At 38.3% G+C, this 27710-nt stretch overlaps 2 protein-coding genes across 7 annotated transcripts in view; one reads left to right on the forward strand and one right to left on the reverse strand.

The window, feature by feature from the left end:
• The first annotated feature begins 302 nt into the window (after positions 1 to 302).
• RPL5 (ribosomal protein L5) lies at positions 303 to 10763 on the forward strand. 5 transcript variants are annotated; one of them, XM_082688723.1, is made up of 9 exons: positions 303 to 574; positions 1008 to 1263; positions 2285 to 2354; positions 2436 to 2551; positions 3696 to 3830; positions 5327 to 5529; positions 6823 to 7000; positions 10059 to 10147; positions 10596 to 10763. In XM_082688723.1, exons 2-9 carry the CDS (start codon positions 1261 to 1263, stop codon positions 10693 to 10695), a joined length of 894 nt encoding a protein of 297 aa, XP_082544849.1. In that variant the 5' UTR covers positions 303 to 574; positions 1008 to 1260; the 3' UTR covers positions 10696 to 10763. The 5 variants fall into 5 exon arrangements, with proteins under 5 accessions (XP_082544849.1, XP_082544851.1, XP_082544850.1 ...); XM_082688725.1 differs by having other exon boundaries at positions 397 to 574; positions 1086 to 1263; XM_082688724.1 differs by having other exon boundaries at positions 433 to 574; positions 926 to 1263.
• A 237-nt stretch (positions 10764 to 11000) lies between these two features.
• DIPK1A (divergent protein kinase domain 1A) overlaps positions 11001 to 27710 on the reverse strand; it is a 125586-nt gene continuing 108876 nt past the window's right edge. Inside the window, exons 3-5 of one of the 2 annotated variants that reach the window (XM_082688721.1) lie at positions 19049 to 19156; positions 14294 to 14470; positions 11001 to 13001 (exon numbers count right to left, since the gene is read on the reverse strand). In XM_082688721.1, the coding sequence (XP_082544847.1) occupies positions 12189 to 13001; positions 14294 to 14470; positions 19049 to 19156 (1098 nt within the window). In that variant the 3' untranslated portion in view covers positions 11001 to 12188. The remainder of the gene's footprint in view (positions 13002 to 14293; positions 14471 to 19048; positions 19157 to 27710) is intronic. The other variant, XM_082688722.1, reaches the window with a different exon arrangement.

Genomic DNA, 27710 nt, shown 5'->3' on the forward strand with positions numbered 1-27710 from the left:
AAAGAGACACAGCAAGAGCCAGAACAGAAGTAGAGGGAAGAAGCCCACTTCCCCCTGGGCCCCACGTGGGGCTCAATCTCAGGACCCTGGGATCATGACCTGGGCCAAAGGCAAATGCTTAATGACTGAGCCCCCCAGTCACTCTTGTCTTCTGCTTTCCTGAGACGTCCTGAACTGATTAAGATTGAGGCCAAATTAAAAACTCAGATTCCTGGACTCCAAACCAACAAGTTTGGTTCAGTAAGAGGTGGGGGATATTCAGATTTCTGCATTTTAGCTAATACCCACGTGATTCCCATGCAAGTAGTCCAAAGACCACCTTTGAAATGCTGTTTGGTAAGGGCATACTTTCTTCTGAGCTGCTTTTTGTTTGTTTGATTGGTTGGTTGTTGATTGGTTCGCGTGTGGAGAATGAGTCAGCTCATTCCCTTGTTAGAATGAGTTTTAAAAGAATGCGGGGGAAAGGACTTAGAGAAAAGTTAAGCTCTGACTAGCTCAGAGTGATGGAGGGACAGAAAACGAAAGAAGCTGTCAAGAAACACGATGGAAGCAAAGGGAAGGAGAAAACAGAGCGGTGAGTAGTTCTTTTATCATTTAACAAACCCCGAGCACTTAGAACGTCAGCACGAGTGCTGCTGGAGATTCAAGGTGAACTGGAGCAGGGGAACCCACCCTTAGAGAGTTCACAGGCAACAGCGGGCTGAAGGAAGTTGGAAGGTACTGTGGGAAGGCAGAAGGGGCCCCTTATTCTGGTTTGAAGGGCTGGGATAAAGCTTCCAGAAGGGATTCTGTATGCTCTGGAGCAGGACGAGTAGTCCAGGAGGTAGTACCCTGGAGGGGTCCAAAGTGCTTCACAGCAAATATATTCTATTTAGTTTTAAGTATTTTTTCCTATTTACAAAAATCATATATGTTTGTTACGAAGCAACTTATTAGCACAGGAAACTGAAAACCTCTTATAATCCTCCCGGCTACTGTTTACCGCCCATCCCTGTGGGGATTACCAGCCCGGAGTTTGGGGACTCAGTGGCACTCAAGTTCTGTTACCGCCTGGCGAAGTCCGGCAACGGTCCTCCCGCCAGCAGGGGACAGTGCAACGCACGCCTTGAACTGGCGCGCTCTCTCTTCCACACGTCGCTCGCGTGATCGTCAGTGCTACATACTGCGCCTGCGCACGAGCCGAGGCCTTTTCCCCCAGCCGAGTGTTGCTGGGCCTGCTGGTCTGTGGCGAGCCGCGGACGCCGGTCTCTGATCCGCAGGATGGTAAGTCGATACTGGGGAGTCTGGGCTACGTCTGCACGTGGGTTCTTTGTCCTTTCCCAAACGCCAGCGTAGGGTCCGTCTCGCACGGTGCAGGGGATGGATGGCGTTGGATTGAGGGTTCTGTAGTAGGGTTGCCGCTCCCAGCGTGGCCTTAATGGCTGCCGCCGGCCGCGCAAACTTTGGGGGAGGGGTTGACAGAGAAGATCAGGAGCTAGGGCGGCGGATTGAGGAGGGGGGATGAATTAAGTTGACAAGTTTAGGGGATAATGCCGGCTCGTCCGACCTGGCATCGGCAGTGGGGAGGATTGCATGCAGTTGGTCTCACACTGGGAGTGGGGTGGGGGGAGGAGATGCCTGAGTGGAGATGGGCTGCGGCTCTGCGGACTCCTCCACCACTGACTTGTTTCCATGGTTTTTTTCGGGAGAGTGTGGGGTTGGTGGATCTTTCAAAAGTGGCTTTTAAACCTAGCAGTCAGCCTGGAGGCTGTGGCTTCTCTGGGCCCCAAAAGGGAACTCATTTAGTTGGTATGTGCTTCCTATCGCCTGTCTTCCTATCTCTTTCTCTAGACTGTTGCTGCACCAGTTTTTAAGGATTATGGGGATGGGGTGTGTTGCTTTGATAGGTGGGAAACAATGCTGATTTAATCGGAAGTAATTGCCAAATATGCTCTTGACCAGATGAGTTTCGTGGCAAGTGGTTTAGGCTTTGGAAAAACGTGCGTGAACAGTAAGAGGGAAATTGGAGGTTAGGTTTCCAAACTGGGACACAAGAGTGTTCAGAACAGACTGACGTTAGGAGAGATTGATTGCTATCTAGACCAGCACTTTGGAAAAGTGACTGATGAGAAGTAGAAAAGGTGATTCTTGACCCCCTGTGTTTTGAGAAACTGGACTTCACAAAAGTGACAGCTGAATGGGTTCACTTTTGAAGCTAAAGTAGTATTTTGTTATGCAGTTAACTCAGATGTCAAAAATATAAACAATTTATCAAAGTTTTAATAACATTCTTTTTTTCTTAAAGGGGTTTGTGAAAGTTGTCAAGAATAAGGCTTACTTCAAGAGATACCAAGTGAAATTTAGAAGACGTCGAGGTATGGTCACTTACTCATGTTCACAATTTTAGAAGAATCTGCAGTGGAATAGACTTTTCTTAAGTTACTTTTTTCTTTCAGAGGGTAAAACTGATTATTATGCCAGGAAACGCTTGGTAATTCAAGATAAAAATAAATACAACACACCTAAATACAGGATGATCGTTCGTGTAACCAACAGAGATATCATCTGTCAGGTAAGTAGTATTCTAAATTCAAGCAATGAGTGGTAACCTCACCTCTTTAACTCACTGCTGGAGAAGTTGTACTTAAGCAAAACATGTATGGATTAAAAGGTCCCCCTAGTGCCTGGCATTCTAAAAACATTGAGTAGTACTTTTCCTTTTAGTAGGTCTGAAGTTGGAGCTTGAGTGGGGAGGGTGGTACTTGAAAATACTCTACTGAAAATCAGCCATGTATGACAATCCTGACCAAAGTAGTATAATCTTGTTTTCTAATTGGCAGAAAGAGGATTAGAGAAATCTAGGCTACTATGCTATTTTATAGGGGTAAGAGGATAAATTTGAGGCCAAGTAGAAGGTTCTTGCACATTGCAGTTCCAGTAGAATAACAGAAATTGTCACGGACTAAATTCCTGACCTGCTGTACATAGCCTTATGTGCCATATAAACACTCCTTATTGAAGAGGTGGGTAGTTGTGAAGTTTTAATTAGGCTCTTAAGATTGTTTTTATTCCTGCTTCTCTTTGAAATAGGTTTTGATAAATAGGTATGAAGGTTTCTCCCACATAAAAGACCTCTACAAAGTAGCAGTTAGCTCCTAGAAATGAATTTTCTGGGCTTTTACAACTAGAGTAAATTTTTACAGTTAAGACTTTTTGAGTCTTTGCAGGGGGCAGGCACACCTATTTTCTGGGCAGACTAATTTTTTGGTTGTGAAGACAATGTGTTCCTTCATGCCTGAGTTCAGATAAGTAAACAGTGTCAGAAACATTGGACTTTGATATGCATAGTTCAGAAGATATTTGAAATAATCTGATTTCTTTCTGACTTTTCACTGTGCCTCTTTGATTCATTGGCTGATGCAGCTAAGAGTCTGTTTTCAGTAGTATTAGGAACAATAGTCCCTAACTTACTCAAAGGCATTTCAATGTTTACAGTCTATATGGTAATTTTAGCTCTGTTTTGCGATATTATGACATACATTTACAGAAGTAGTTGACCAAGCCATAAACTCTTTGAGTGGGTTTAATAAAAACAGATTCTAAGTGTTGCAGATTTGTTTCCCACTTTTTTTTAAGTCCTTTGAAAAAGAAGACACCTAGAATAAGTAAGCAGACAGTTGAAAGCACAGGTGACTAACCTGTTGTTTCTCTTACAGATTGCTTATGCCCGCATAGAAGGAGATATGATAGTTTGTGCAGCTTATGCTCATGAACTCCCAAAGTATGGTGTGAAAGTTGGCCTGACAAATTATGCTGCAGCATATTGTACCGGCCTGCTGCTGGCCCGCAGGGTATGTAGAAGATACCTTTAAGTAGTATATTTTGGACCTAGCTCATTGTTTGGAGTTGTCTGCAAGGTAGATGTTGATAAATGAGGAAGATACCCTCAGCTGTGGCTTCTGAGGAGTGTCTGCTGTTGAGCTGTTGCTTGTGGGGTCATCAGGAAGGATAGCTTTATAAATACAGAATTTGAGACAGCAGTGCATTTTCTAATACTCTGGGGAGGTAATTTTTCTGGGTTTTTTTGTTTGTTTGTTTGTTTTTTGCATTGTTGAGTAGGTCTAGATCAGTGTGAATCTAAACCAAAGAATGATAACCACCAGCCACATGTGGGTGTTGAACACATGAAATGTAGCTAATGCTACTGAGGAACTGAATTTTTACCTTAATTTGAATAGCCATTTCTGGCTAGTTAGTGGATACCTTGACTTTGCAGACCTTTGCCACTTAGAATAGATCTTCTATCAATCAGTGTACATTTAAAATGCAGACTTTACACCCTTGGAATCTGTATTTTAATAGGATGTCCAGTTTATTTATATACATGTTAAAGTTTGAGAAACAATGTCTTAAATTTAGGTTGGGGGTTAGCCATGGGTAATGGATTTGGTTTTAACTATCTTTGCCTCTGGGTGGCAGCATTTCCTGTAATATGCAGGAAGATGGAAATGTGATTTTGTCTTATTTTTCTTTTCTCAAGTTACTGATCTTGTTTTGCATTGGAATTGTTAAGCATGCATTGTTGTTAGGGACTATATCTTCATTGATTGTAAACAAGTTTGGGTAAGAGTGGGGAACAATGTCATACATGAGAGGAACATTGTATATAAGTCACACTGGTAAAACAGTAGCTAGATGTACTGGCAGAAGATTCACCCTTATTAACATTAATGTATTTGGAGTGTAGAGCCATAAAAGATGTTCTCTTATGCCCAGGTGCTTCTAAGATTTTAATCAAATTACATGTGGTAACATTTAATACTTGGTTCTTGAGTTACTGTAGCCAAATAGGACTGAGGAAATATGGAAAATAAATTTCTTGAATAGATATGGTTACATCTTAATTGATTAATGCATAAATAAGTATGGGCATGTAGGAAAGATACAGAAGCTATAAGAAAGGGGTGGTGAAATTGAATATTTGAAGATTGTTTTTGTAGCATCTTAGTATTTAAAAGTAAATTAGTACAGAGGGTTAAGTGAATTTTGAAGGAAAATTTTTCTAGGTGTCAGGTCATTAAAGTTGTGACTTTTTTTAAAGATTTTATTCCTTATTTATTTGACAGAGAGAGAGGGAACACAAGCAGGGGGAGTGGGAGAGGGAGAAGCAAAGCAGGTGCCCTGCTAAGCAGGCATCCCGATCCACGGCTTGATCCCAGGACTCTGGGATCATGACCTGAGTCGAAGGCAGATGCTCAACGACTAAGCCACCTATGTGCCCCTAAAGTTGTGACTTCATAATGTTAGAATTATTTGAATATATTTAGACTGGCTTTTTTGTTAATAGCTCCTTAATAGGTTTGGCATGGACAAGATCTATGAAGGCCAAGTGGAAGTGACTGGAGATGAGTACAATGTGGAAAGCATTGATGGTCAACCTGGTGCCTTCACCTGCTATTTGGATGCAGGGCTTGCCAGAACTACTACTGGAAATAAAGTTTTTGGGGCGCTCAAGGGAGCAGTGGATGGAGGCTTGTCTATCCCTCACAGGTAATAGAGTATTCAGGGCTTCATTGTTTGGACTGCCAATATTTCCATTTCTAACTGATTAGACTTTGGAGATTACTGGATGAATCAATTAAATTAGTACGTAGCTATCCTTGTGTACCTTGTGTACCTGCTATATCCTAGTACTCTACAAAAGGAACCTGCCAGGGCAGGATGGAATTGTAATGTGTTTTATAAATAAGATTGAGGTTCAGAGATAAAGGATTTGTTCAAAGTTTTGGAGCTAGTAGTGGGAAAGCAGGGATTGAAACAACTAGCTTTTGTGTTGTAGCTTAGTTTTGGTTAGAAATGAGCACCTCAAGTCCACTCCCCTCCCAGTGTATTTTCTTTTCTTTTCTTTTTTTAAGATTTTTAAAATTTATTTGACAGATCACAAGTAAGCAGAAAGAGAGGAGGAAGCAGGCTCCCTGCTGAGCAGAGAGCCCAATGTGGGGCTCGATCCCAGGATCCTGGGATTATGACCTGAGCTGAAGGCAGAGGCTTTAACCCACTGAGCCACCCATGCACCACCCCCCCTCCCCCAGTGTGTTTTCTTTTCATTCAGAATGAAAGTTGGTTTACTCATTTATGGGAACTCTCAGCTCTAGAAAAAAAGTTTGAGAAAAGCCTTATGACAGCTCTCAGCTGGAAACAAGATTATAGACCATTCTCAGAAGTTTAGTAGATTTGAATTTGTTAAGTCCTAGGTTTTGAGTTAATGGTTTTTGTTCTTGTTGAGTAGATGCATCTTTAAAATGATTAATTAGCTTCTTAGGGATATTTTAGAGGTTGGTGAATCCTTAACAAAAATATTAGGTTTTGGGGTTGGGGAGGATAGCCTTTAAAATGTGACCTAACTGGAACTTCTGTAATGGTGGAGCGTATTTTTTTGAGGCCTGCAGGTCCCTTGCAAGACACCTGTCAGATGTGGTCTTCAAAAAATCACTTATTCCCATGTGCCCTGAGGCAGCACTGAGAAATTCTAGGATTTGGAGGGAGCAGTTTTGAACCCTTTCTTGTGTTTATAAGGAGAACTCGTTTTAGTGGTGGGAACTTGGTACATTTCATGGCTTTAAATGTACTTGTAGCATGATTTTCTCTTCTATCCTGGAATTCAGAGATAAGCTGCTGAATGATGATATCCCACTAACTGAGCAGTCAGTAGTTGGTCCTTTGGTTGCATATGATGCAATTAATTGTTTCAAGACGGGACTGATGGCAGCTACTGAAATGAATTCCGGTTAGTGAACTGATTTTAATCCTTATAATACTAAAATATGAAAAATTTTATTTTAGTACCAAACGATTCCCTGGTTACGATTCAGAAAGCAAGGAATTCAATGCAGAAGTACATCGAAAGCACATCATGGGTCAGAATGTTGCAGATTATATGCGTTACCTAATGGAAGAAGACGAAGATGCATACAAGAAACAATTCTCTCAATACATAAAGAACAACGTAACTCCAGACATGGTAAAAATTTAACTAAAAATGCCTGTATTAGTTAATTTATAGGTTTTTTTTTTTTTTAAGACTTGACAGATTACAAGTAGGCGGAGGGGCACACGGTTGGGTGGGAGGAGCAGGCTCCCTGCTGAGCAGAGCTCTTAGTGTGGGCTCTATCCCAAGACCGTGACCTGAGCCGAAAGCAGAAACCTAACCTACTGAGCCATCCAGGCTGCCCCAATTTATAGGTTTACTACTAGATTTTGGTGGGTTTATTAGTAGTTTTATTTCGGGTTAATCGTTAAAAGTTGAACATGAGTATGTTAATAGTATAAATAAACAGTTCTTAAAATGGAATGAGATGAACTTGGGGTATTGAGTGAGGGTAAGTTAAAAGTCAAATAGGGTAATTATAAAGAACTAGACTTACCAACATGTTTTTAGGAATTTCTTAGCTACTGAAGGTCTCAAGGATCTAAATATGAAGTCTTTGGTGGCTTTTACATATTTGACTGTTCTAAATCTGTAGACTTAATTCCTGTGGTCATAGTTAGAATCATCTGTCCTGTCTGATATAAGATTCTAGTTAACTAAACTCATTTTGAAGCCATGTGGAAGAAAGGTTCTTTTTAGCAAATAAGTTCTATGTTACAGAATTTCTGAATGTCTTAGCGTGGATGTGGGGAGTTGTACAGATTAGATCACTAGTTCTCCTTGATGTTGCAAATGTGAATTTAATGTTGGAAATTTTATCAGCCTAAAGTTGTATCTTTAAGACTGACTATTGGGGCGCCTGGGTAGCTCAGTGGGTTAAGCCACTGCCTTCAGCTCGGGTCATGATCTCGGGGTCCTGGGATCGAGTCCCGCATCGGGCTCTCTGCTCAGCGGGGAGCCTGCTTCCCTCTCTCTCTCTGCCTGCCTCTCCATCTACTTGTGATTTCTCTCTGTCAAATAAATACATAAAATCTTTAAAAAAAAAGACTGACTATTAATGCACCGTAGTCATGGAAGATAGGCATAGAACACAAAAATAGCATTAATTTTTATAAAACTTGTACACAACTATGGAGTTGTAAATAAATTGTTATCTATTAAATGACTTATGTTAGTGCACAGTTTCTATTTTCACACTTCTTTGGTTATGAAAAAAAAATTTTTTGAGTGAGTGAGTGCACAGTGGGGGAGGGGCAGAAGGCATCCAGCATGGGGAGGGGGCTCAGTCTCAGGACCCTGGGATCATGACTGAGCCAGAATCAGAGTTGGATGCTTAACTGAGCCATCCAGGCACCCTGTGAAATTTTTTTTTTTTTTTTAAGATTTTATTTATTTATTTGTCATAGAGAAGCGAGAGCAAGCACAGGCAGACAGAGTGGCAGGCAGAGGGAGAAGCAGGCTCCGCACCAAGCAAGGAGCCTGATGTGGGACTCGATCCCAGGACGCTGGGATCATGACCTGAGCCGAAGGCAGCCGCTTAACCAACTGAGCCACCCAGGCATCCCGTGAAAATTGTTTTTTAAAAGAGTTGTAATTGGAAAAGATCCCTTTCTGTTATTTGTATGCTTAGCACACAGTCTAGGGCTAATAAACACATAACTTGAGTTTTTTTTGAGCTAGGAAAGGGTAGGATGGCATTAGTTTATATTAGTAAATGCAAGTGCATGTTAGTTTTCAGAAACCCATACTTGTATATTATTTAATTACCCTTGTTCACTCTGGTAAATAGGACTTTTACTTGTGATTATAATTCTACTTGGCCTGCATAATTTTTTTCCTAAGACATCTCTTGCTCTGGTAATGTTAAACTTGTTCAAAAACTTCAAAATCTCAAGCTTCAAAATCTCACATCTCAAGCCATTTTCTAATGCTTTCCTATATATTTGATATATTTCAGCTGGACCACTCTTAGGCTGATGTACTTTTCCTGGCTAGCTCATCAGTTTGATCTTTGGAGGCCTCTTATGCATGCCTGCTAAACTCCTCTGCTGACATCTGACATGTCTCCAAGAGGAAAGTGGTCTTTACTTAAAACTCAGTGCTATTGTCTACATACATGGTTGTGAATCCTGTTTGTCTCTTAGGAAGGAATGGACCGAGTTGCTTAGATTTATTAAATGACTACATTTGACATCATCAAATGGATTCGTTAAATACAGTGGAAAGTCATAATAGAGTGCAGAGGTAGAGAAATTAATTTTCAGGAGGGATTTAGGTCTCATGCAGTGTTTGCATTATTTTCATTTGCTAAGTTTTACACAGATGCATGTAGTAATCACATTTTCTCTATGTTGAAGGAGTGATTTTAGAGTTGGATTACTTTATTCTTTGGGATAGTGAATGTTCAGGTATTTTATAGCTGCTTCATGACTTGATCTTCCATAGAATCAATAGTCATTATTTAGAGGTGGTACTTGAAATAATTCAGAGAATTTCAGCATTGGTTTTTGATGAGTTTTAGAACAAAATTCTCTTTAAGATCTAATTGGATGGTGTTTGGGGGTTTTCTGGTGCAGTTCAAATCTTCTGTTTCCACAGACACCTAGTAGCAGTAGATATAAGAGGTCCCTGGTATGCAGTGCTGGGAGTAGCATTGGAAGACCTGTCAGATACTGATGGAAAATACAAATCTGGGAAATATGGGAGAACAAAAATGAATTTATAACAATTCTTTGTACTCTTCCCTGTATACTCTTCCTCTTACCATATTAAGTATTTTGTTTTGGCACAAATCCTCACTTGAATAAAAGAATTTAGGTCAGATAATACTTAAATGAACATAAATGTTTTTACAGAAACCCATTTGCTCTCAACTTGAGTGATTCAAAGTATAGCTGAATTCCTCAGAAATACATGCAAATTTTTGAGTGTGAGTTTTGTGAATAGTGTCAGTTCACATTGCCAATGGTAATTTCTTAAGAAAATGTGGGTTACATGTAGAATTTAAAGAGCTACCAGGGTTGGCCTAGTTCCTTTTGACAGTCTGGTTTAGGGATAAAAATAGAACAAGTAGTAGAATGCAGTACACATTATATGACTGTTTAGGGCATGTGAAGTGAAACCAAGTACTGTTTGCTTTGCTTTCTTTCAGATGGAGGAGATGTATAAGAAAGCTCATGCTGCTATACGAGAGAACCCAGTCTATGAGAAGAAGCCTAAGAAAGAAGTTAAAAAGAAGAGGTATGCATCTTACTGTTGTCTTATCAAGAGAAAGAGGTTAAAAGGAGTTCCTTACCTTGTTTCTTCTTATTCACACTCTCATTGAAGTTGTGCAATGCAAACTCGATCACTAGCTCTGCATGATGTTGCAGAAGTGAGGGGAACCAGGTTTGCTAAAGCAATTGTGGTGATAGAAATTTATTAGCCTCAGAAGGTACTTACTGAGCTGACCTGTTCTATCCCAGTACAGTATAACTACCAATTACTGCATTTAAACATTTATTGTTTGTTTGTTACCAGTTACTCCATCTTTAAAGTTAGATTAAGATCATAAATAAGTATGTGTATTAGAACTTGGATTGTTTGACCTGATCACACTCTTTTTCAATCAGAGTTAACTATTTTCTATCCTCTATAGCGGTGATACTTAAAAATTACATTTATCTCTTTATTTTACTTTGTTTTGTAGGTGGAATCGTCCCAAAATGTCTCTTGCCCAAAAGAAAGATCGGGTAGCTCAGAAGAAGGCAAGCTTCCTTCGAGCTCAGGAGCGGGCTGCTGAGAGCTAATAAACCAAACCACAATTTTCTATTAAGATTTTTCAGATAAAGACAATAATAAACTTATTCATCAAGCAGCTATCTGTGTTAAACTCTTATTAATGAAACTGTAGGAAATAACCTGAAATACAAAAGGAGAGGAGTTGACGGTTTTTTTTTTCTTTGAAAAACAAGTATGACTTCACATACTGACTCAGAGTTCACACCGGCTTCTCAGGCTTGTTTTCCCTGACAGGAATTATCCCTCTGGTTGTATGATGTGCAGCCCTCCCGAAACAGTCTGGCAAGCAAGAGACCAACTGTGCACTAGGAAATGTTTCTTCCATTCATTTATTGTAACCAGATGTCTGGTGGGAAGAAAAAGTACCTTCAGAGTAAACAGTTTTAAAATAAGCAAAACTGGTGCTAATCAATGGCTTTAATTTTTGAGAGAGAGCTGTTTCAGTGAAGTTCACATAACTAACACTTCAATCAGGTGAAACTTTCGAGCAGAATATATTGGGTCTTCAAAAGAGGTATTCTATGTTATGGAGATGTTGAAAGGTACATGCCAGATCTTAACATAAAAACATTAAAGGGCAAATAATAACTTGCATATCAAGTTTACATGAAACAAATTTACATGCCTCTTAAGAAATAGCCCTTTGGCCAACAGGAAATACTGTTCAAAAATGGAAAATTGTTACTAGAAAGTTCCATAATTTCAGAATCTGGCTCCTAATGTCCCACTTCTCCATAGCTCAAATTCAGATAAATGGATCTGGATTGGGTTGATGGCCTTAAGAATCTCAGTTTTGAAGGACAGAGCTCATGGACACTAAGAAGGACCCATCAAATCTAGGATGATGAAAGTTCATCCAGTTTGAGCCTCTAAAATTTGCAATTACATATTGCCAAGTATTGCCATGTTCTGATGAATTTTTAATTTTAAGAGGCTAATAACATTCTGAAGCCATTTAACATTTGATGTCTAAATGTTTAAGTCTATAAATACAACAAACCATGCTATTAACCCAACATCTGTTTACAAGTGAGTAATTTTACCTGCTTTACAGTCTTAATTTCTGTTAATGTGCAAACTTTACCATGCTAAGACTTCAGTAAATATGTATAATTTTTTTTTTTTTTTTTTAAACAGCAGCTTCAATGCAAACAATAATTCCAGCAATGGTATTTTGGCTAACAAATCTACAAAATACTCTCACTGTTTATGGAATGAGGATTTCACAGCATTATTTTAGGTCATTAGTCAAAATAGTTACACAGTGAAGGTACTGGAAAATCTACCAGGGCTTCCAACAGCAGAAATGAAATCTTTGGACCTGTTCATCCTATACCTCCTGCCATTACTTCAGCAATCAACATCTATCTCAAGATGATGACTTCTTAAAACCAGGGGAAAGGGGGTTGTGTAACTGGCAAGGATTTGAATCAAGCCATCTTTTTTTAAATGCTCAAAATTTTTCCTTACAGTTCTTCCATAATCACAATGTCCAAATGAATTAAGAGTCATTTGTATAGGAAATTTTCTTCCACAGTAATGTTTTTAGGTTATTTAGTATCAAAGAATGTTCCATTTCCATTTGATTTGCTGTGACTTTGAGAGCAATACAAGAATAAAGTTGCTTTTCCAGTTCCTCACGAATTTCACTTGGAGCACCACGCAGTAGGTAGTCTTTGAGTAACTGACAGGCTTTTGCTAAGTTGGGTTGTATCACTTCCGAAGTACACTTCATTGTACTCTGATCACAGCTAGTTCGACAATCAGTGCCATAAACACAGTCCAAATCAGACTCACAGTGACGATCCTTTATAATTTCTTTCAGGTTTGTCTCTGGCACAATTTTTCTCATGTCCACCATTTTCAAATCATACTTATCGTTATATCCTAGGTTTTTGGCACTAATATCACACATTAGGAAGTTTCCATAAGGGCCATGGAAAACATCTTCCACAAATTCTAGGAGTCCTATGGCTATTTTAGCCTTTCTAGGCCATGATGGTGTGAACAGCTGATCCATGCTTCTTCTGAACCCAGATGGAATAAAAAGTTCAATGACCCATGGAAGGCTTATTCCGTAAAGAGAGGTATATTCAACACTTTCCATCACATAGAGATCACCACAGAATCCCATTAATTTGGGGGTATGTTCTTTATCTTGAAGTATCACCATGAGAAGAAATTCATTTAGTTGAAGTAGTGCCCATGCTGACTTTGCTTCTCCCAAGGAAACCTGGCCATCTTTGTCTCCGTCAGCCACCGTCAAGATGAGATTAACCAGTTCAGAGAGATTTCCTTGGTCACCCAACTTTGCCTAAAACGGTAAGAATTTAGCCAAATATAGGTTTGAAAAATTACTCATGTAATATACATACTAACTTTATGGGGATTACCATGCTAAGTAATAATCTTGTTACTGAGTCTCCATAAAGGAACTTAATACATCTCCAAATATTTATGATGCTTACTGAGTTAATTAGAAGTATGTTTTATATAATTGTAGTAAAACCGACTTAAGTATATTTAAGAAATGGGTCACCCTAGCTCCTATAGCTCCCTGGGCCCTGTTGATATCCAACACAAATTATTCTGTCTTATTCATACATTTACTTGCAAAATTGCCGTGTAATGTGCTGATGTCTGAAGTTATAATAGGGTCAAATAAGGTCTGAAGTTATAATAAGGGTCAAACAGGAGAAAATTATTTTCTCCTGTTTTGTAGTCAATACATTAACAACTGTTTTCTTCAAATTGTATTGTTCCAATGGTGGTTAAAAAATATGTCCCTGTGAAGTTTCTTAAGATAAAATAGTACGAAAATGTAAATTTAAAAGTAAGATTTTAAGTGAAAATATGACACCAATAAAAAGATTCTTGGGGCGCCTGGGTGGCTCAGTAGGTTAAGCCTCTGCCTTCAGCTCAGGTCATGATCTCACATGGGGCTCTCTGCTCAGTAGGGAGCCTGCTTCCACACACCACCCCCTCCGCCTGCCTCTCTGCCTACTTGTGATCTGTCAAATAATAAAATCTTTAAAAAAAAAAAAGATTCTTTCCAATATTATAAATTTTTTCTTTAATATATTTAATCTTTGTATGAATATTTCTTTAAATTTTTAAAAAATAATTTTCAGTCAGGACATGTATACTAATTTTAGGCCTTCCCTACAAACTATACAGCTGCTCATCTACTTAATTCCCCTTTCATATCTGGACATTTTTAGCTAGCATAAATAATGTTAATGTAAGCATCTTCCTCAGATTTTGTTTGAATTTTTCCCTCAAGATGGAGTCCTGGGTATAAGTTAAAGAACAGCAACATTTTTATGGCTTAGGATGAGGTCTTGCTAACTCTTTCAGAAGAATGTACCACTTCACACTAGCAACATGTGAATAGATATATACTTACTTTATTTTTTTTTTTAAAGATTTTATTTATTTATTCAACAGAGAGAGATCACAAGTAGGCAGAGAGAGAGAGGAAGAAGCAGGCTCCCTGCTGAGCAGAGAGCCCGATGTGGGGCTTGATCCCAGGACCCTGAGATCATGACCTGAGCTGAAGGCAGCGGCTTAACCCACTGAGCCACCCAGGTGCCCTTATATACTTACTTTAAAGAGACTGTAGACCATTTCTTTGAATTTCTGTACAGTAGTTCCCCTAGTTGGCTTATCAAATAGCACTATTTCTTTCCTTGGTTCCAATTCAGTCCCAAAATCAAGATGAAGTGCTTGTTCCATTTGACATTTTACAACACCTGGCAGATTACCCCAAATCCCTAAATACATCTACGTGAAAAAAGAATGACAAATTAGTCCTTTGGCTGAGCAGAAAACTTTACCATGTATTTTTAATGTTTTCTGCCTCTTACAAAAACACATAAACAAGTAACAAAACATTGAGATTTAGCTTTTTTCTGTAAACTTTTAAATTATAAAAGTAATTCATGCCTAAATAAACATATTTTTGACCAAGATCAATTTTACTTTTTCCAATTTTTTATTATAAAATATTAAAAACATAGAATTTACCATCTTAACCATTTTTAGAGTACACCTCAATGGTATTACATTCACAATGTTGTGCAGCCATCACCACTATCCTTTTGTAGCACTCTTCATCTTGTAAAATTGAAATTCTATACCTATTAAATAGTAACTCCCTGTTCCCCTTTCCCACCCCACCCCCGGCATCACCATTTTACTCTCTATCTTTATAATTTTGGCTTCTCTAAGCATCTCATATAAATGGAACCATACAAAATTTGTCATTTTGTGATTGACTTATTTCAATTAACATTATGTTCTCAAGATACATACAGTTGCATGTGTCAGAATTTTCTCCTTTTTAAAGCTGAATAATAGTCCATTGTATGGATATACCACCTTTTGCATTTCTATTCATCTGCTAATGGACCCTTGGATGCTTCCAAGTTTTAGCTATTGTGAATAATGCTGACCTGAACTTGGGTGTAAGAATATCTTTTGGAGACTCTGCTTTCAATTTTTTTAGATATGTGCCCAGAAGTAAAATTGCTGGATCATAAGAACAATATATTTTTAATATTTTAAGGAACTGTTTTTTTCAGTGGCTTTGCTGTTTTACATTCTCACCAACAGTGCAAAAGGGTTCCAATTTTTCTCCATCCTTGTCAACACTTGTTAATTTCCATTTTTTGAGAGTAGCCAGCCTAACGTGTATGAAATGGTATTTCACTGTGATTTTGATTTGTATTTCCCTAATGATCAAGTGATGCTGAGCATCTTTTCATATACTTATTGGCCATTTGTGTATCTTTTTCTAAGAAATGCCTATTTAAGTACTTTGCACATTTTAAAATCTGGTAGTTTTCTTGTTGAGTTATAAGAGTTCTCTCTCTTTTTTTCCTTAGTAAACTCTACACATATTGGGGCACAAATTCATGACCCTGTGATCAAGAGTTGCGTGTTTTACCAACTGAGCCAGCCAGGTGCCCCAGGAGTGCTATATATTCTAGATATATTTTTTAAAGATTTTATTTATTTATTTGACAGAAAGAGATCACAAGTAGGCATAGAGGCAGGCAGAGAGAGAGGGGGAAGCAGGCTCCCTGCTGAGCAGAAAGCCTGATGCAGGCTCTATCCAGGCTCTATCCCAGGACCCTGAGACCATGACCTGAGCAGAAGGCAGAGGATTAACCCACTGAACCACCCAGACACCCCTATATATTCTAGATATTAATCTCTATTGGATATATGATTTGCAAATATTTTCTCTCATTCTGTAGATTGGATATTCTTTTGATGTACAAAATTTTAAAATTTTCATGAAGTACAATTTGTCTCTTCTTCTTTTGTTGCTTCTGCCTTTGGGATCAGAGCCAAGAAATCCTTGCTAAATCCAATGTCATGAAGATTTTACCCTATATTTTTTCTAAGAGTTTTATGCTTTTAGTTCTTACATTTAAGTCTTTGATCTGTTTTGACTTGATTTTTACATGTAGTATTAGGTAAAGGTCCCACTTTGTTCTTTTGCATGTGGATATCCAGTTTTCCCAGCATGGTCTGTTGAAAAGACAATCCTTGGGGCACCTGGGTGGTTCAGTGGGTTAAGCCTCTGCCTTTGGCTCAGGTCATGATCTCAGGGTCCTGGGATTGAGCCCTGAATCAGGCTCTCTGTTTGGCAGGGAGCCTGCTTGTTATTTCTCTCTCTGTCAAATAAATAAATAACATCTTAAAAAAAAAAAAGACAGTCCTTTCTCTATCGAATGGTCTTAGCACTCTTGTCAAAAATCATTTGACCAGGAGCACCTAGGTGACTCAGCGGGTTAAGCCTCTGCCTTCGGCTCAGGTCACGATCTCAGGGGTCCTGGAATCAAGCCCCGCATCGGGCTCTCTGCTTGGCAGGGAGCCTGCCTCATCTCTCTCTCTCTCTCTCTGTTGAATAAATAAAATCTTTAAAAAAAAAAAATCTTTTGACCAAATACATGAGAGCTTATTTCTGGGTTCTCTATTCTATTGATCTGTATGTCTGTCTTCATTCTAGTACATACTGTTTTGATTACTGTAGCTTTGTAGTAAGTTCTGAAATCAGGAAGTCTGAGTCCTCCAGCTCTATAGTACTTTTTCATGACTGTTTTGCTATTTGGTGTCCTTTGAGATTCCATTTTGGGCAGGTTTTTCTATTTCTGCAAAAGATATCCTCAGAATTTTGATAAGGATTTCACTGAATCTGTAGATCAATTTGGGTGGTATTAACGTTTAACAATACTAAGTCTTCCAATCCATGAACATGGGTTATGTCTCCATTTGTTTATAGCTCTAATTTCTTTCAGCAATGCTTTGAAGTCTTCATTGTACAAGTCCTTCACCTTCATTGTACACTTTCATTGTACAAGTCCTTCCCCCAGTTAATTCCTAAGTACTTTACCCTTTTTGATACTACGTAAATGGAATGGTTTTCTTTCTTTCTTTCTTTCTTTTTTTTTTCTTAGATTGTATGTATGTATGTATGTGAGACACAGAGAGAGAGCACAAGCAGGGAAGGGAGTGAGAAACAGGCTCCCCAAGAGCAGGGAACCCAATGCAGGGTTTGATGCCAGGAACCCTGTGACCAAGATCTGAGCTGAAGGCAGATGCTTAATGGACTGAACCTCCCAGATGCCCCGGAATGGTTTTCCTAATTTTCTTTGTGGAATGTTCATTGTTACTATACAGAGATACAACTGATTTTTGTGTGTTGACTTTGTTTCCAGCTACTTTGCTGAATTCATTTATTAGCTGTAAGAACGTTTCCCTACATAGATAAAAGGTTTTTCTACCCTCCATAAAATGTTTTTCTACCTCCCATGGTCTACACAAAAGATCACGTCATCTTCAAACAGATATAATTTTATTTTTTCCTTTCTAATTTGGGTGCTTTTTTCTTGTCTTTCTCTTTCTTGTCTAACTGATTTGGCTAGAACGTCTAGTATTATGTTGAATACAAGTGGCAAAAGTGGGCATCTTTGCCTTGTTCCTGATTTTAGAGGAAAAGCTTTCAGATTTTCACAACTGAATATGATATTAGTTATGGGTTTTTCATATGTATATTTTATTATGTTGAGGCATTTGCCTTCTATTCCTATTTGTTGAGTGTTTTTATCGTAGGAGTGTACTGAATTTTGTAAATACTTTTCCTGCTTCAACTGAGATGATCCTGTGGATTTTTCCCCTTTCATCCATTGATCTAGTGTATTAAATTGACTTTTGTATGTTGAACCATCCCAGCATTCTAGTAATAAATCCCATTTGGCTGTGGTATATGATCTTTTTAATATGCTCAATTTGGTTTGGTAGTATTTTGTTGAATATTTTGCATTAATGTACACAAAGTCTGTCGATTTCTTTCCTTGTTCAAGTGTCTTTAGCTGGGTTTGGTATCACGGTAATGCTGGCCTCACAGAATGAGTCAGGAAGTATTCCCTCCTTTTCAGTTTTTGGAAAGGGTTGAGAAGGACTTAAATGTTTGGTAGAATTCACCACTGAAGGCAACAGGCTCACAGCTTTTCTTGTTGGAAGACTCTTGATTACTGATTTAATCTCCTTACTAGTGATAGATCTATTCAGATTTTCTATTTCTTGCTAAGTTTTCTGTTTCTAGAATTTGTCCATTTTGTCTAGGTTACCTAACTTGTTGGTGTACAGTTGTTTATAGTACTCTCATGTAATCCTTTTTATTTCTGTAGAGTCAGTAGTAATGTCCCCTCTTCGTTCCTAATTTTAATAATTTGAGCCTTCTCTCTTTTTCTTTGACCATCTAGCTAAAGGTTTGTCAATTTTGTTGATCTTTCCCAAGAACCAGCTTTTGGTTTCATTGATTTTTCTCTATTGTTTTTCTATTCTCCATTTTATTTATCTCTGCTGTAAACTGTATTATTTATTTCCTTCTGCTAGATTTGGGTTTAGTTTGTTCCTTTTCAAGTTCCTTAAATTGTAAAGTCAGCTTGTTGATTTGAGATCTTTCTTGTTTCTTAATTAAGCATTTATAGCTACAAATACATTTTTTAAGTCACATTACACAGAAAGATGAAAGGCAAAACTCTTCTGTTTCCACTTCCCTAATACCATACCCTAGAATTAGTCACTATTAATTAATATAAGATCCACGAGGTAAGTAATCTTATCTATCTTAATCATCACTGAATTCCTAATAACTAAACAGTGTCTGGAATATACTGGGAATAAGGGATTAATAATAAACATCTGTTGGATGAGTGAATCAAAGCATACAAAATTGAAGTATATAAAATTTCCTAACACTCTGGTTCAAGAATTCTAACAATACTTCATTTAAGGTAAAATTAGAGTACACTATCATTCTGGAATGCTTATTTGTAATGTCCATACCTGATTGTTGGGCTTGGTGGATAAGCATTTCCCAAAGTAAAGAGTTTCTGTAACACAAAGGCTATTACATGCGGGCCCATCAATAACTCCAGTCTTGTACTTGTCACACTAAGAACCAGGAAACAAAAAAGTAGTTAATAGAAAAATGTTATAAAAAGAAACAATAAACAATGTAAGGAGATATCTGTATTCTTTAAGATGAAGTTCTATGATGAAAAGAACTCAGGCTCTGGATTTGGACAGACCTGAATTTGAATCCAAGCTCTGTCCTTACCAGCTATATGATGATGAAAGACCTTGCTGGGACTAGGGTGTGCACAGAATTTGAAAGCTATTTTTCCCACTTAAGATGGTCTGAGGTGGTATGATACCTGGTCTCCCTAAGATTAGAGGCACTCTTTTAAAAAGTGGCTGTGGTTTTAAGATAAAAAATTAAAGTTTAAAAACCAAAAATAGGGGCATCTGAGTGGCTCAGTTGGTTAAGCCACTACCTTTGGCTCAGGTCATGATCCCAGAGTCCTGGGATTGAGTCCCATATCAGGCTTCCCCTGCTCTGCAAAGACCCTGCTTCTCCCTCTCCCTCTGCCTGCCACTCTGCTCACTTGTGCTCTCTATCTCTCTGTCAAATAAATAAATAAAATCTTTTTTAAAACCCCTAAAATATTGGGGTGCCTGGGTGGCTCAGTCAGTTAAGCGTCTGCCTTTGACCCAGGTCATGATTCCAGGGCTCTGGGATTGAGCCCCACGGCAGACCTCTTGCTCAGCAGGGAGTCTGCTTCTTCCTCTCCCTTTGCCCTTCCCCCTCCACTCATGGTATTTCTCCCCTTCTCTCTCTCAAATAAATAAAATCTTTTTAAAAGTTCCCAAAACATTTACAAATAACAAAATGAAATTATCTCTGTCATCTGGTCATCCTTGAGATCACCGTAAAACAAGAAAATAAGAAAAATGAACACAAACTCCATCTTTGATAAGGTACCAAGTTAACCCTAAGACACAATTAGTGAGGATGGCCTACAAAGTTGAGTGAAAATCACACCCGAGTCCAGAGTATGTTGAGATTAAGTACCTGCTGTGACTTTAGTTTTCAATGTTGGCACAGCACTAAAGAGGTAGTACACCTGAGGAGAACCATCACCTGATTTACATTGAAAGTTTAAGGGGCACAAGCTGTGGGAACTTTCAAGGACTCTGGCATCCCGAAGTAGCAGGACAAGGCAGTGCTGAATGATAAATTCCTTAAAAATGTTATCTATGATGGGATTGGGAGGGAGACAAACCATAAGTGACTCTTAATCTCACAAAACAAACTGAGGGTTGCTGGGGGGAGGGGGGTTGGGAGAAGGGGCGTGGGGTTATGGACACTGGGGAGGGTATGTGCTTTGGTGAGTGCTGTGAAGTGTGTAAATCTGGTGATTCACAGACCTGTACCCCTGGGGATAAAAATACATGTTTATAAAAACCAAAAAAATTTTTTAAAATGTTATCTATATTGGAGGCAGTCTGTTAATGAAACAGGTTGAGGGAGAATATAATATGAGCATCTGCTGGGGAGATAATACTGGCTAAGCATGATCTGTGTGTGTATTTTTGTCTCTAGTTTCTCCTCTTTTCTCTTTCTCACACACGACACACATACCCACACACTCGGCCATAGCAGCCTCACTATTAGCACAATTCACTGCTCCAGTTGCTTCCTGCAAATAGCTGGTCGAGAAAGAACACTTTTCATTCGATAATGAGTAATAACCAAAGGAAAATAAGATCTATACAGCAAGTCTACAAGAAAAAGGAGGAAAGGAAATGAAAAGTTAATGTTATAAAGAGACATTTTCCAGAAAAATGTTGCCATGAAGCAGACCAAACATAATGCTGTGAATTCAAAGGACTTAATGAAACAGCTTAAAAAACAAGACCTCAAAGCAAAAGAATTGATGCTGAGACATCAGAAGGAAATGTAAAATAAGCTAGCAGAAAGGAAGAAAAAGAGAAGAATCCTAGAAATTAAAACCACATTATAAGTGGGGGCAGGGGAAGAAGGCAGATAAAGATGACAGCAGACTTAAAACAGGGCTAGGTTAAGAAAAATGAGAAATTGGCAATGGAAAGTTAAAAAGAACTAAAAATAACTTGAGGCAAAAGTATAGACACAGAAGACATGATATCTAGCATGTCTACATGAAGGAGAATAGAACAAGTGAAAATGAAAAAATATTCAAAGTATAATTCAAGGTAACTTCATGTAAGTGAAAAGATACTTTATAAATTGAAAGGACACAATGTGTCCCCTGAAAACATATAGAATGACCCTTGTGACCTATCCCATTGAATTTTACTAGACTTCAAAAATAAATAATCTTTCCATCATTCAGGCAAAAAGATCAAGGCACCTTAAAAGGGAAATAAATCAGATTGACCTCAGATTTCTCCAAAGCCACATCAATGGTAGATAATGGTGCAATGCCAGCAAAGTCTTTAAGAAAGGAAGTATGACTTGTCTGGATCCTAATTTGTTAATTTTTAAAGGGGATATGGATAATACTTGACTTATCTCATAATTATGAAGGGGCCCAGGTTGGGCAGAGAGCTTTCCTTAAAAATAAATAAATAAATAAATAAATAAATAATAAAATTATAGCATTAATATGAGGTAAAATGATATAATAATGAGTACAGATCACCTGTGATTTTAATGAGTGCTCAACAGTAGTACTATTATTTTACATAGCTAAACTTGTTTCAAGTAAAAGGCATCAAATGTTTTTGAACATATAAGGATTAGAAAATAGAACTCCATTACTGTCTCTTAAAGAACTACCAGAGAATGGATTTTAAGTAACCAGCAGATGAACAAGAAAGAGAACCTGAATGTGGAAGCCCCCTGAAATGTAGGATTGGGATGAAAACAACCCTGGGGATCTACTTCATAATAATTAATAAAATATCTGATAATCACCAGATGCTTATTATAGGTCAGGCACTGTTCTAGTGCTATAATTTCATTATCATGAAAACAAACCTGTGAGGTAGAACCTATTGTTATATACATTGTAAAAACAAGGAAACAATTATCTATTAAGTAACTTGCTTAAGGTCACACACCTAAAAAATGATAAAGCCAAGATTTCAACCTAGGCAGTCTGGTTCCGGGGCTCATTCTCATAATAACTTGTATATTGTTGAGAATGTTGATATTATTTTTTTAAAAGATTTCGTCAGAGAGAGAAAAACAGAGAGAGAAACACAAGCAGGGGGAGCAGCAGGTAGGAGGAGAAGCAGGCTCCCTGCTGAGCAGGAAGCTCAATGTGGGACTCCATCCTAGGACCCTGAGATCACGACCTAAGCTGAAGGCAGACACTTAATGGACCGAGCCACCCAGGTGTCCCAGAATGTTTTTTTTTTTTTTAAAGATTTTATTTATTTATTTGACAGAGAGAGATCACAAGCAGGCAGAGACGCAGGCAGAGAGAGAGAGAGGAGGAAGCAGGCTCCCTGCTGAGCAGAGAGCCTGATGCGGGACTCGATCCCAGGACCCTGAGATCATGACCTGAGCCGAAGGCAGCGGCTTAACCCACTGAGCCACCCAGGTGCCCCCCAGAATGTTAATATTATAAACTACACCAGTAAAAGTAGTAAAATTAACAAAAACCAAGAAGAGAAGATGTAAAAAGATGAAAGTTGCCAAAAGGATTGATTTCTTTATCTTTAATATTCAAGGTCAAAAGATAATACACCTTATAAATCAAATAACAGAGACAGAAGTATATTCAAAAGTATACCAATGATCACTAGAAGAACAAATAATAATAATGTATTGATTAAAATTAGGTGGAGCAAAGGAGATGAGAAAGGAATTATAATTTTGTCACTTCTTATAATAAGTCGATTTAAGAAATACAGGATAAAGTACATTTTTTAAAGCCACAGCATAAAAAGCTAAACACTAGAAGAGCTAAATACAGAATACAAACCTTCCTGATTACCAGAAGGAACATGCATAAAATAAGGAAATACACACTATCCAGAGAAAGATACAAAACAAATTAATCTTTTTTTTTTTTTTTTTAAGATTTTGTTTATTTATTTGAGAGAGAGAGACACAGCAAGAGAGGGAACATAAGCAGGGGGAACAGGAGAGGGAGAAGCAGGCTTCCTCAGTAGGGAACCTGATGCGGGTCTCAATCCCAGGACTCTAGGATCATGACCTGAGCAGAAGGCAGATGCTTAACTACTGAGCCACCCAGGTGCCCAAACCAAATGGATCCTTAAAAATGGAAAATAGGTCATAAAATGTGCTCTAGAACTAAGTCATATCTATAAATGTCAGTGGGATAAGCTCATCTACTGAAAGAAAAATATCCTCAAAAAACAGAGTCAAAAAAGTTGAAAAAAAAAAAAGGACAGTACAGGTATATCAAACAAATGCAAGGAAAATACAATTAAGTGACAATCTTACATCAGAAGAGGTTGAAGTCAGAGGTGGAGAAAGCATTAAATAAGGTTTTTAAAAAAGCCCTCCTTATAATGTTAAAACATACAATCCACAACAAAGATATTACATTCATGAGTTTCTATAAAGCAAATAAAGTAGAATTAAAATTTATTAAGCAAAATCTATAAGAAATAGAAGAAATAAACAGAAAGGCATTAGAATAGGAGACCCTAGTTCACTTTTCTTAGTCCATGACAGATCAAAAAGTCTATGAAAAAAAGGATGTAGAAGAACTACAAAACCTGACTAATTGGGTAGATTTATATGCCTCGACAATAGACTTTTCAAATGTCCATGGAACACTTTACAAAATTAGACCAAAGCCTTAATACATTACCACTTAGTAAAAATGGCAGAAACAGTATTCTCCAAACACAATATGATAAAATTTGAGGGGCGCATGGGTGGCTCAGTAGGTTAAGCCTTTGCCTTCAGCTCAGGTCATGATCTCAGGGTCCTGGGATGGAGCCCTGCATTGGGCTCTGCTCAGCAGGGAGCCTGCTTCCTCCTCTCTCTCTGCCTGCCTCTCTGCCTACTTGTGATCTCTGTGTCAAATAAATAAATAAAATCTTAAAAAAAAAAAACCAATATGATAAAACTTGGAATTAACAAAACATCTATCGATACATATTAAATGGTCTTTTAATTCTTGAAAGTCAAAGAGAAAGTCCAAATTGAAATGTTAGTATCTAGGAAATAACAATAACATAAACTGAAAATAAGATTAATGATAAAACCTGGGGCGCCTGGGTGGCTCAGTGGGTTAAGCCGCTGCCTTCGGCTCAGGTCATGATCTCAGGGTCCTGGGATCGAGTCCTGCATCGGGCTCTCTGCTCGGCAGGGAGCCTGCTTCCCCCTCTCTCTCTCTCTCTGCCTGCCTCTCCATCTACTTGTGATTTCTCTCTGTCAAATAAATAAATAAAATCTTTAAAAAAAAAAGATTAATGATAAAATCAAAGAACTGCTTAAAGAAAACTATTTTAATTATGTTCATAAACAGCAAAGAACAAAACAAATAAATTAAAAATTCAAGAAATTAGAAAAAAATTAATCCAAAGAAAGCAGAAAGAAGGAATTAACCAATATGAAATAATAATACAAGGTTATGGTATCTTCCTGTAGTTGCAAGAATTCCTCTGACCTTCATCTCCCAATCTTTGCTTTAGATCTCTTGCTCTTTTGGTTTTTGCAATTACCTTTTGATGGTTCTTCTCCAGAATTCTCCTTTTCTGTTTGGTTCCCTCAGTCTGATGACATAATGCTGCTTACAGATCAGTCTTACCCAGCTCTGGTTCTTGGGATTGTGCAACCTATTAGAGGGCCAATATTGGGCTTCTCTTATATGAGATAGGGATTGTGGATAATTTCTTAAGCCCTTCATCTTGCATGCTTAAGGTTTTCATTGATCCCAAGGAAATGGCCAAAACACAGTCGAGTCTGTTAAGTACTCAATTCTTGAAAGGGCCTCCTACAACACTTTCTACATTTTGCTGTGAGGATGAAGATAGCTTTAGTAGAGATGGAGGACCCTGCCCATATGAAGAAGTAAGTGCCAACACCCAGAAGTTGGGTTCAGCTGTCACTACCAGAGAAGTTCCTGGGTAAGCTGTGACCATGCCTGCTTTCTCCTGCAGACCTGGCTGTAACCAAGAACATGAGGTTTCATTTTCACAGGAGGAACAGAGCAATCTAGTTCTCAGATGGGGGGGACCACATGGGAGATACTCAATACTTTCTTTCCCAGGTCAACCTCTGATTTTTAGGGAAAACAGAACCATCCATTTGGTATCTCTGCTTGTAACAGATGGCCAGCAATTTCACTGACATATGTCTTCAGTGAGGCAAAGGTCGGGGGAGTTGCAAGGCCTGACTCAGGAGCTGGCATGAAACCTCGTACAGCTACAGGTTAGAGTTTCTAGTGAATTTAGATCACATAGACCACATCCTCTGGCCACAAAGATATAAGAAATCAACAAAAAAATAATGTAAACATAAATACAGACATGTTCAGAAATTAAAAAGTGCATTCCTAAGTATTTTGTGGATTAAAGGGGAAATCAAAATGGAATATACATATTAACACTTGTGAGATGCAGCTAAAGCAGTTCTTAGAGGGAAATTTACAGATTCAAACGCAATGATGAAAAAACAACTGACTGAATATAAATAGTAAGGACTCAACTAAAGAGTCTTAAAAAGACCCTAAGAGTAACAGAGTAAACCTCCAAAAGAAGTAGAAGGAAAAAAAAGCAGAAATAAAAAATAAAAAGATCAATAATACCCAAAACTAGTTCTTTGAAAACTTAAACAAAGGAGATAAACCTTTAACAAGATTGATCAAGAGAAAAAGAGAAGGCACAGATAAAGATTATTTGGAAAGAAAATATAGTGAATGATATAAACAACACTATGGCAATACATTTGAAATGAACAATTCTTCCAGAAAAATAAAAACAATAGAAAATGATGCAAGAAAAAATAGAAAATCTGAATAAGACTAGTGAACATTAAAAAATTGAATCCATAATGAAAAATCTTTCTTTCTAAAAACAGCAGGTCAGGGTATAGTCTGGAAGGACCTCAGGTTGCCAACCAGAATGTAGTACTGTTTCTAGGTGGAAAATGGGTAAAACAACACAAATGGTCATTAACAGGAGGATGACTGAATAAAGTGAAGTATGTTCATACAGTGAAGTATTATCCAATAATTAAAATGCTTTCATTTCAGTTTTTTAACTGAGGCTTGGGGAACACTCTTGCACTGTTGGTGGGAATGCAAACTGGTGCAGCCGCTCTGAAGAACAGTATGGAGGCTCCCCACAAAGTTAAAACTGGAGCTACCCTATTATAGAGCAATTGCACTACTTAGTATTTACCCGAAGCATACAAAAATACACATTCGAAAGAGGACATGCGCACAGATGCTTACAGCAGCATTATCAACAATACCCAAACCATGCAAAGTGTCCAAGTGTAACTGACTGATGAAGGGATAAAGAGTGTGTGTGTGTGTGTGTGTGTGTGTGTGTGTGTCTGTGTAATGGAGTATTATTCAGCCCCTAAAAAGAATGAAATCCTGCCATTTGCAACGACATGGATGGAGCTACAGTGTATTATGCTAAGCGAAATACATCAATCAGAGAAAAATACCATATGATTTCACTCATGGAATTTAAGAAACAAACAGTTGAACATTTGGGAGAGAGGAAGAGAGAGAGGGCAACAAATCATGAGACCCTTAACTATTGAGAACAAACAGGGATGATGGAGGGAGGTGGGTGAGGAATAGGATAGATGGGTGGTGGGTCTTAAGGAGGCCACTATTTAGGAAGATCATTGGGTGTTATATGTAAATTATGAACCACTGAACTCTACTCTTTTTTTTTTTTTCAAAGATTTTATTTATTTATTTGACAGAGAGAGAGATCACAAGTAGGCAGAGAGGCAGGCAGAGAGAGGGGAAAGCAGGCTCCCTGCTGAGCAGAGAGCCTGATGCGGGGCTTGATCCCAGGACACTGGGATCATGACCTGAGCTGAAGGCAGAGGCTTTAACCCACTGAGCCACCCAGGCGCCCCACCATTATCTCCATTTTATTGAGATAATGAGAGGTTAAGAGAGGTTAAGAATCTGCAGGGCAGGTTAGTCATGGTGCTGGAATCTGAAGCCAGTTAGTCTGACTCCAGAGCTTGTGGTTTTAATTAACCATTGAGGTAAAAGAATCAGATTTACTTAATTTTGGAGAGGAGCACATACAGCAGATTTAATAATGGCTGGGTCAGATGCCCATCCACAGTGTTCCTACAAAGGGACTCTGGTCACATTCATTCCCTCTGCACAAGCAACTCAAAGCAGGGACTGGACTTCCACCTTTATTTTTTCCCTGGGACTTGCACATTGCCTGACGCATGATCAGTTGTGCTTAAAAAGTACTTGTCGAATGAATGAATAAATGAACTCTATTCTGAGTATTTATGCAGAAAGAGCACATTCTATTATGAACAGCTTCTAGAATAGGACTTAAAGAGTTATTTGCTTCAAATGTCCCAATCTTTGGCTTTTGAATCTTTTTTTTCTTTTTGGGGGGGGGCTCCTGAATCTTGAGGAACACTCTACTCATAACCCTGCCCAAGGTCAAGATTTCCACCACATCCATAATCTGGAGGCCATAT

The sequence above is a fragment of the Mustela nivalis genome (genome assembly GCF_964662115.1).
Source record: "Mustela nivalis genome assembly, chromosome: 10".
Lineage (NCBI taxonomy): Eukaryota > Metazoa > Chordata > Mammalia > Carnivora > Mustelidae > Mustela > Mustela nivalis.

What these genes read in the sequence shown, in the direction of transcription:
- RPL5 (XM_082688723.1), top strand. An exon ending in GAAATTTAGAAGACGTCGAG is followed by an intron (nt 2,355 to 2,435) that starts GTATGGTCACTT and finishes TTTTTCTTTCAG; the next exon opens with AGGGTAAAACTGATTATTAT. An exon ending in GGCTTGTCTATCCCTCACAG is followed by an intron (nt 5,530 to 6,822) that starts GTAATAGAGTAT and finishes ATTTTATTTTAG; the next exon opens with TACCAAACGATTCCCTGGTT.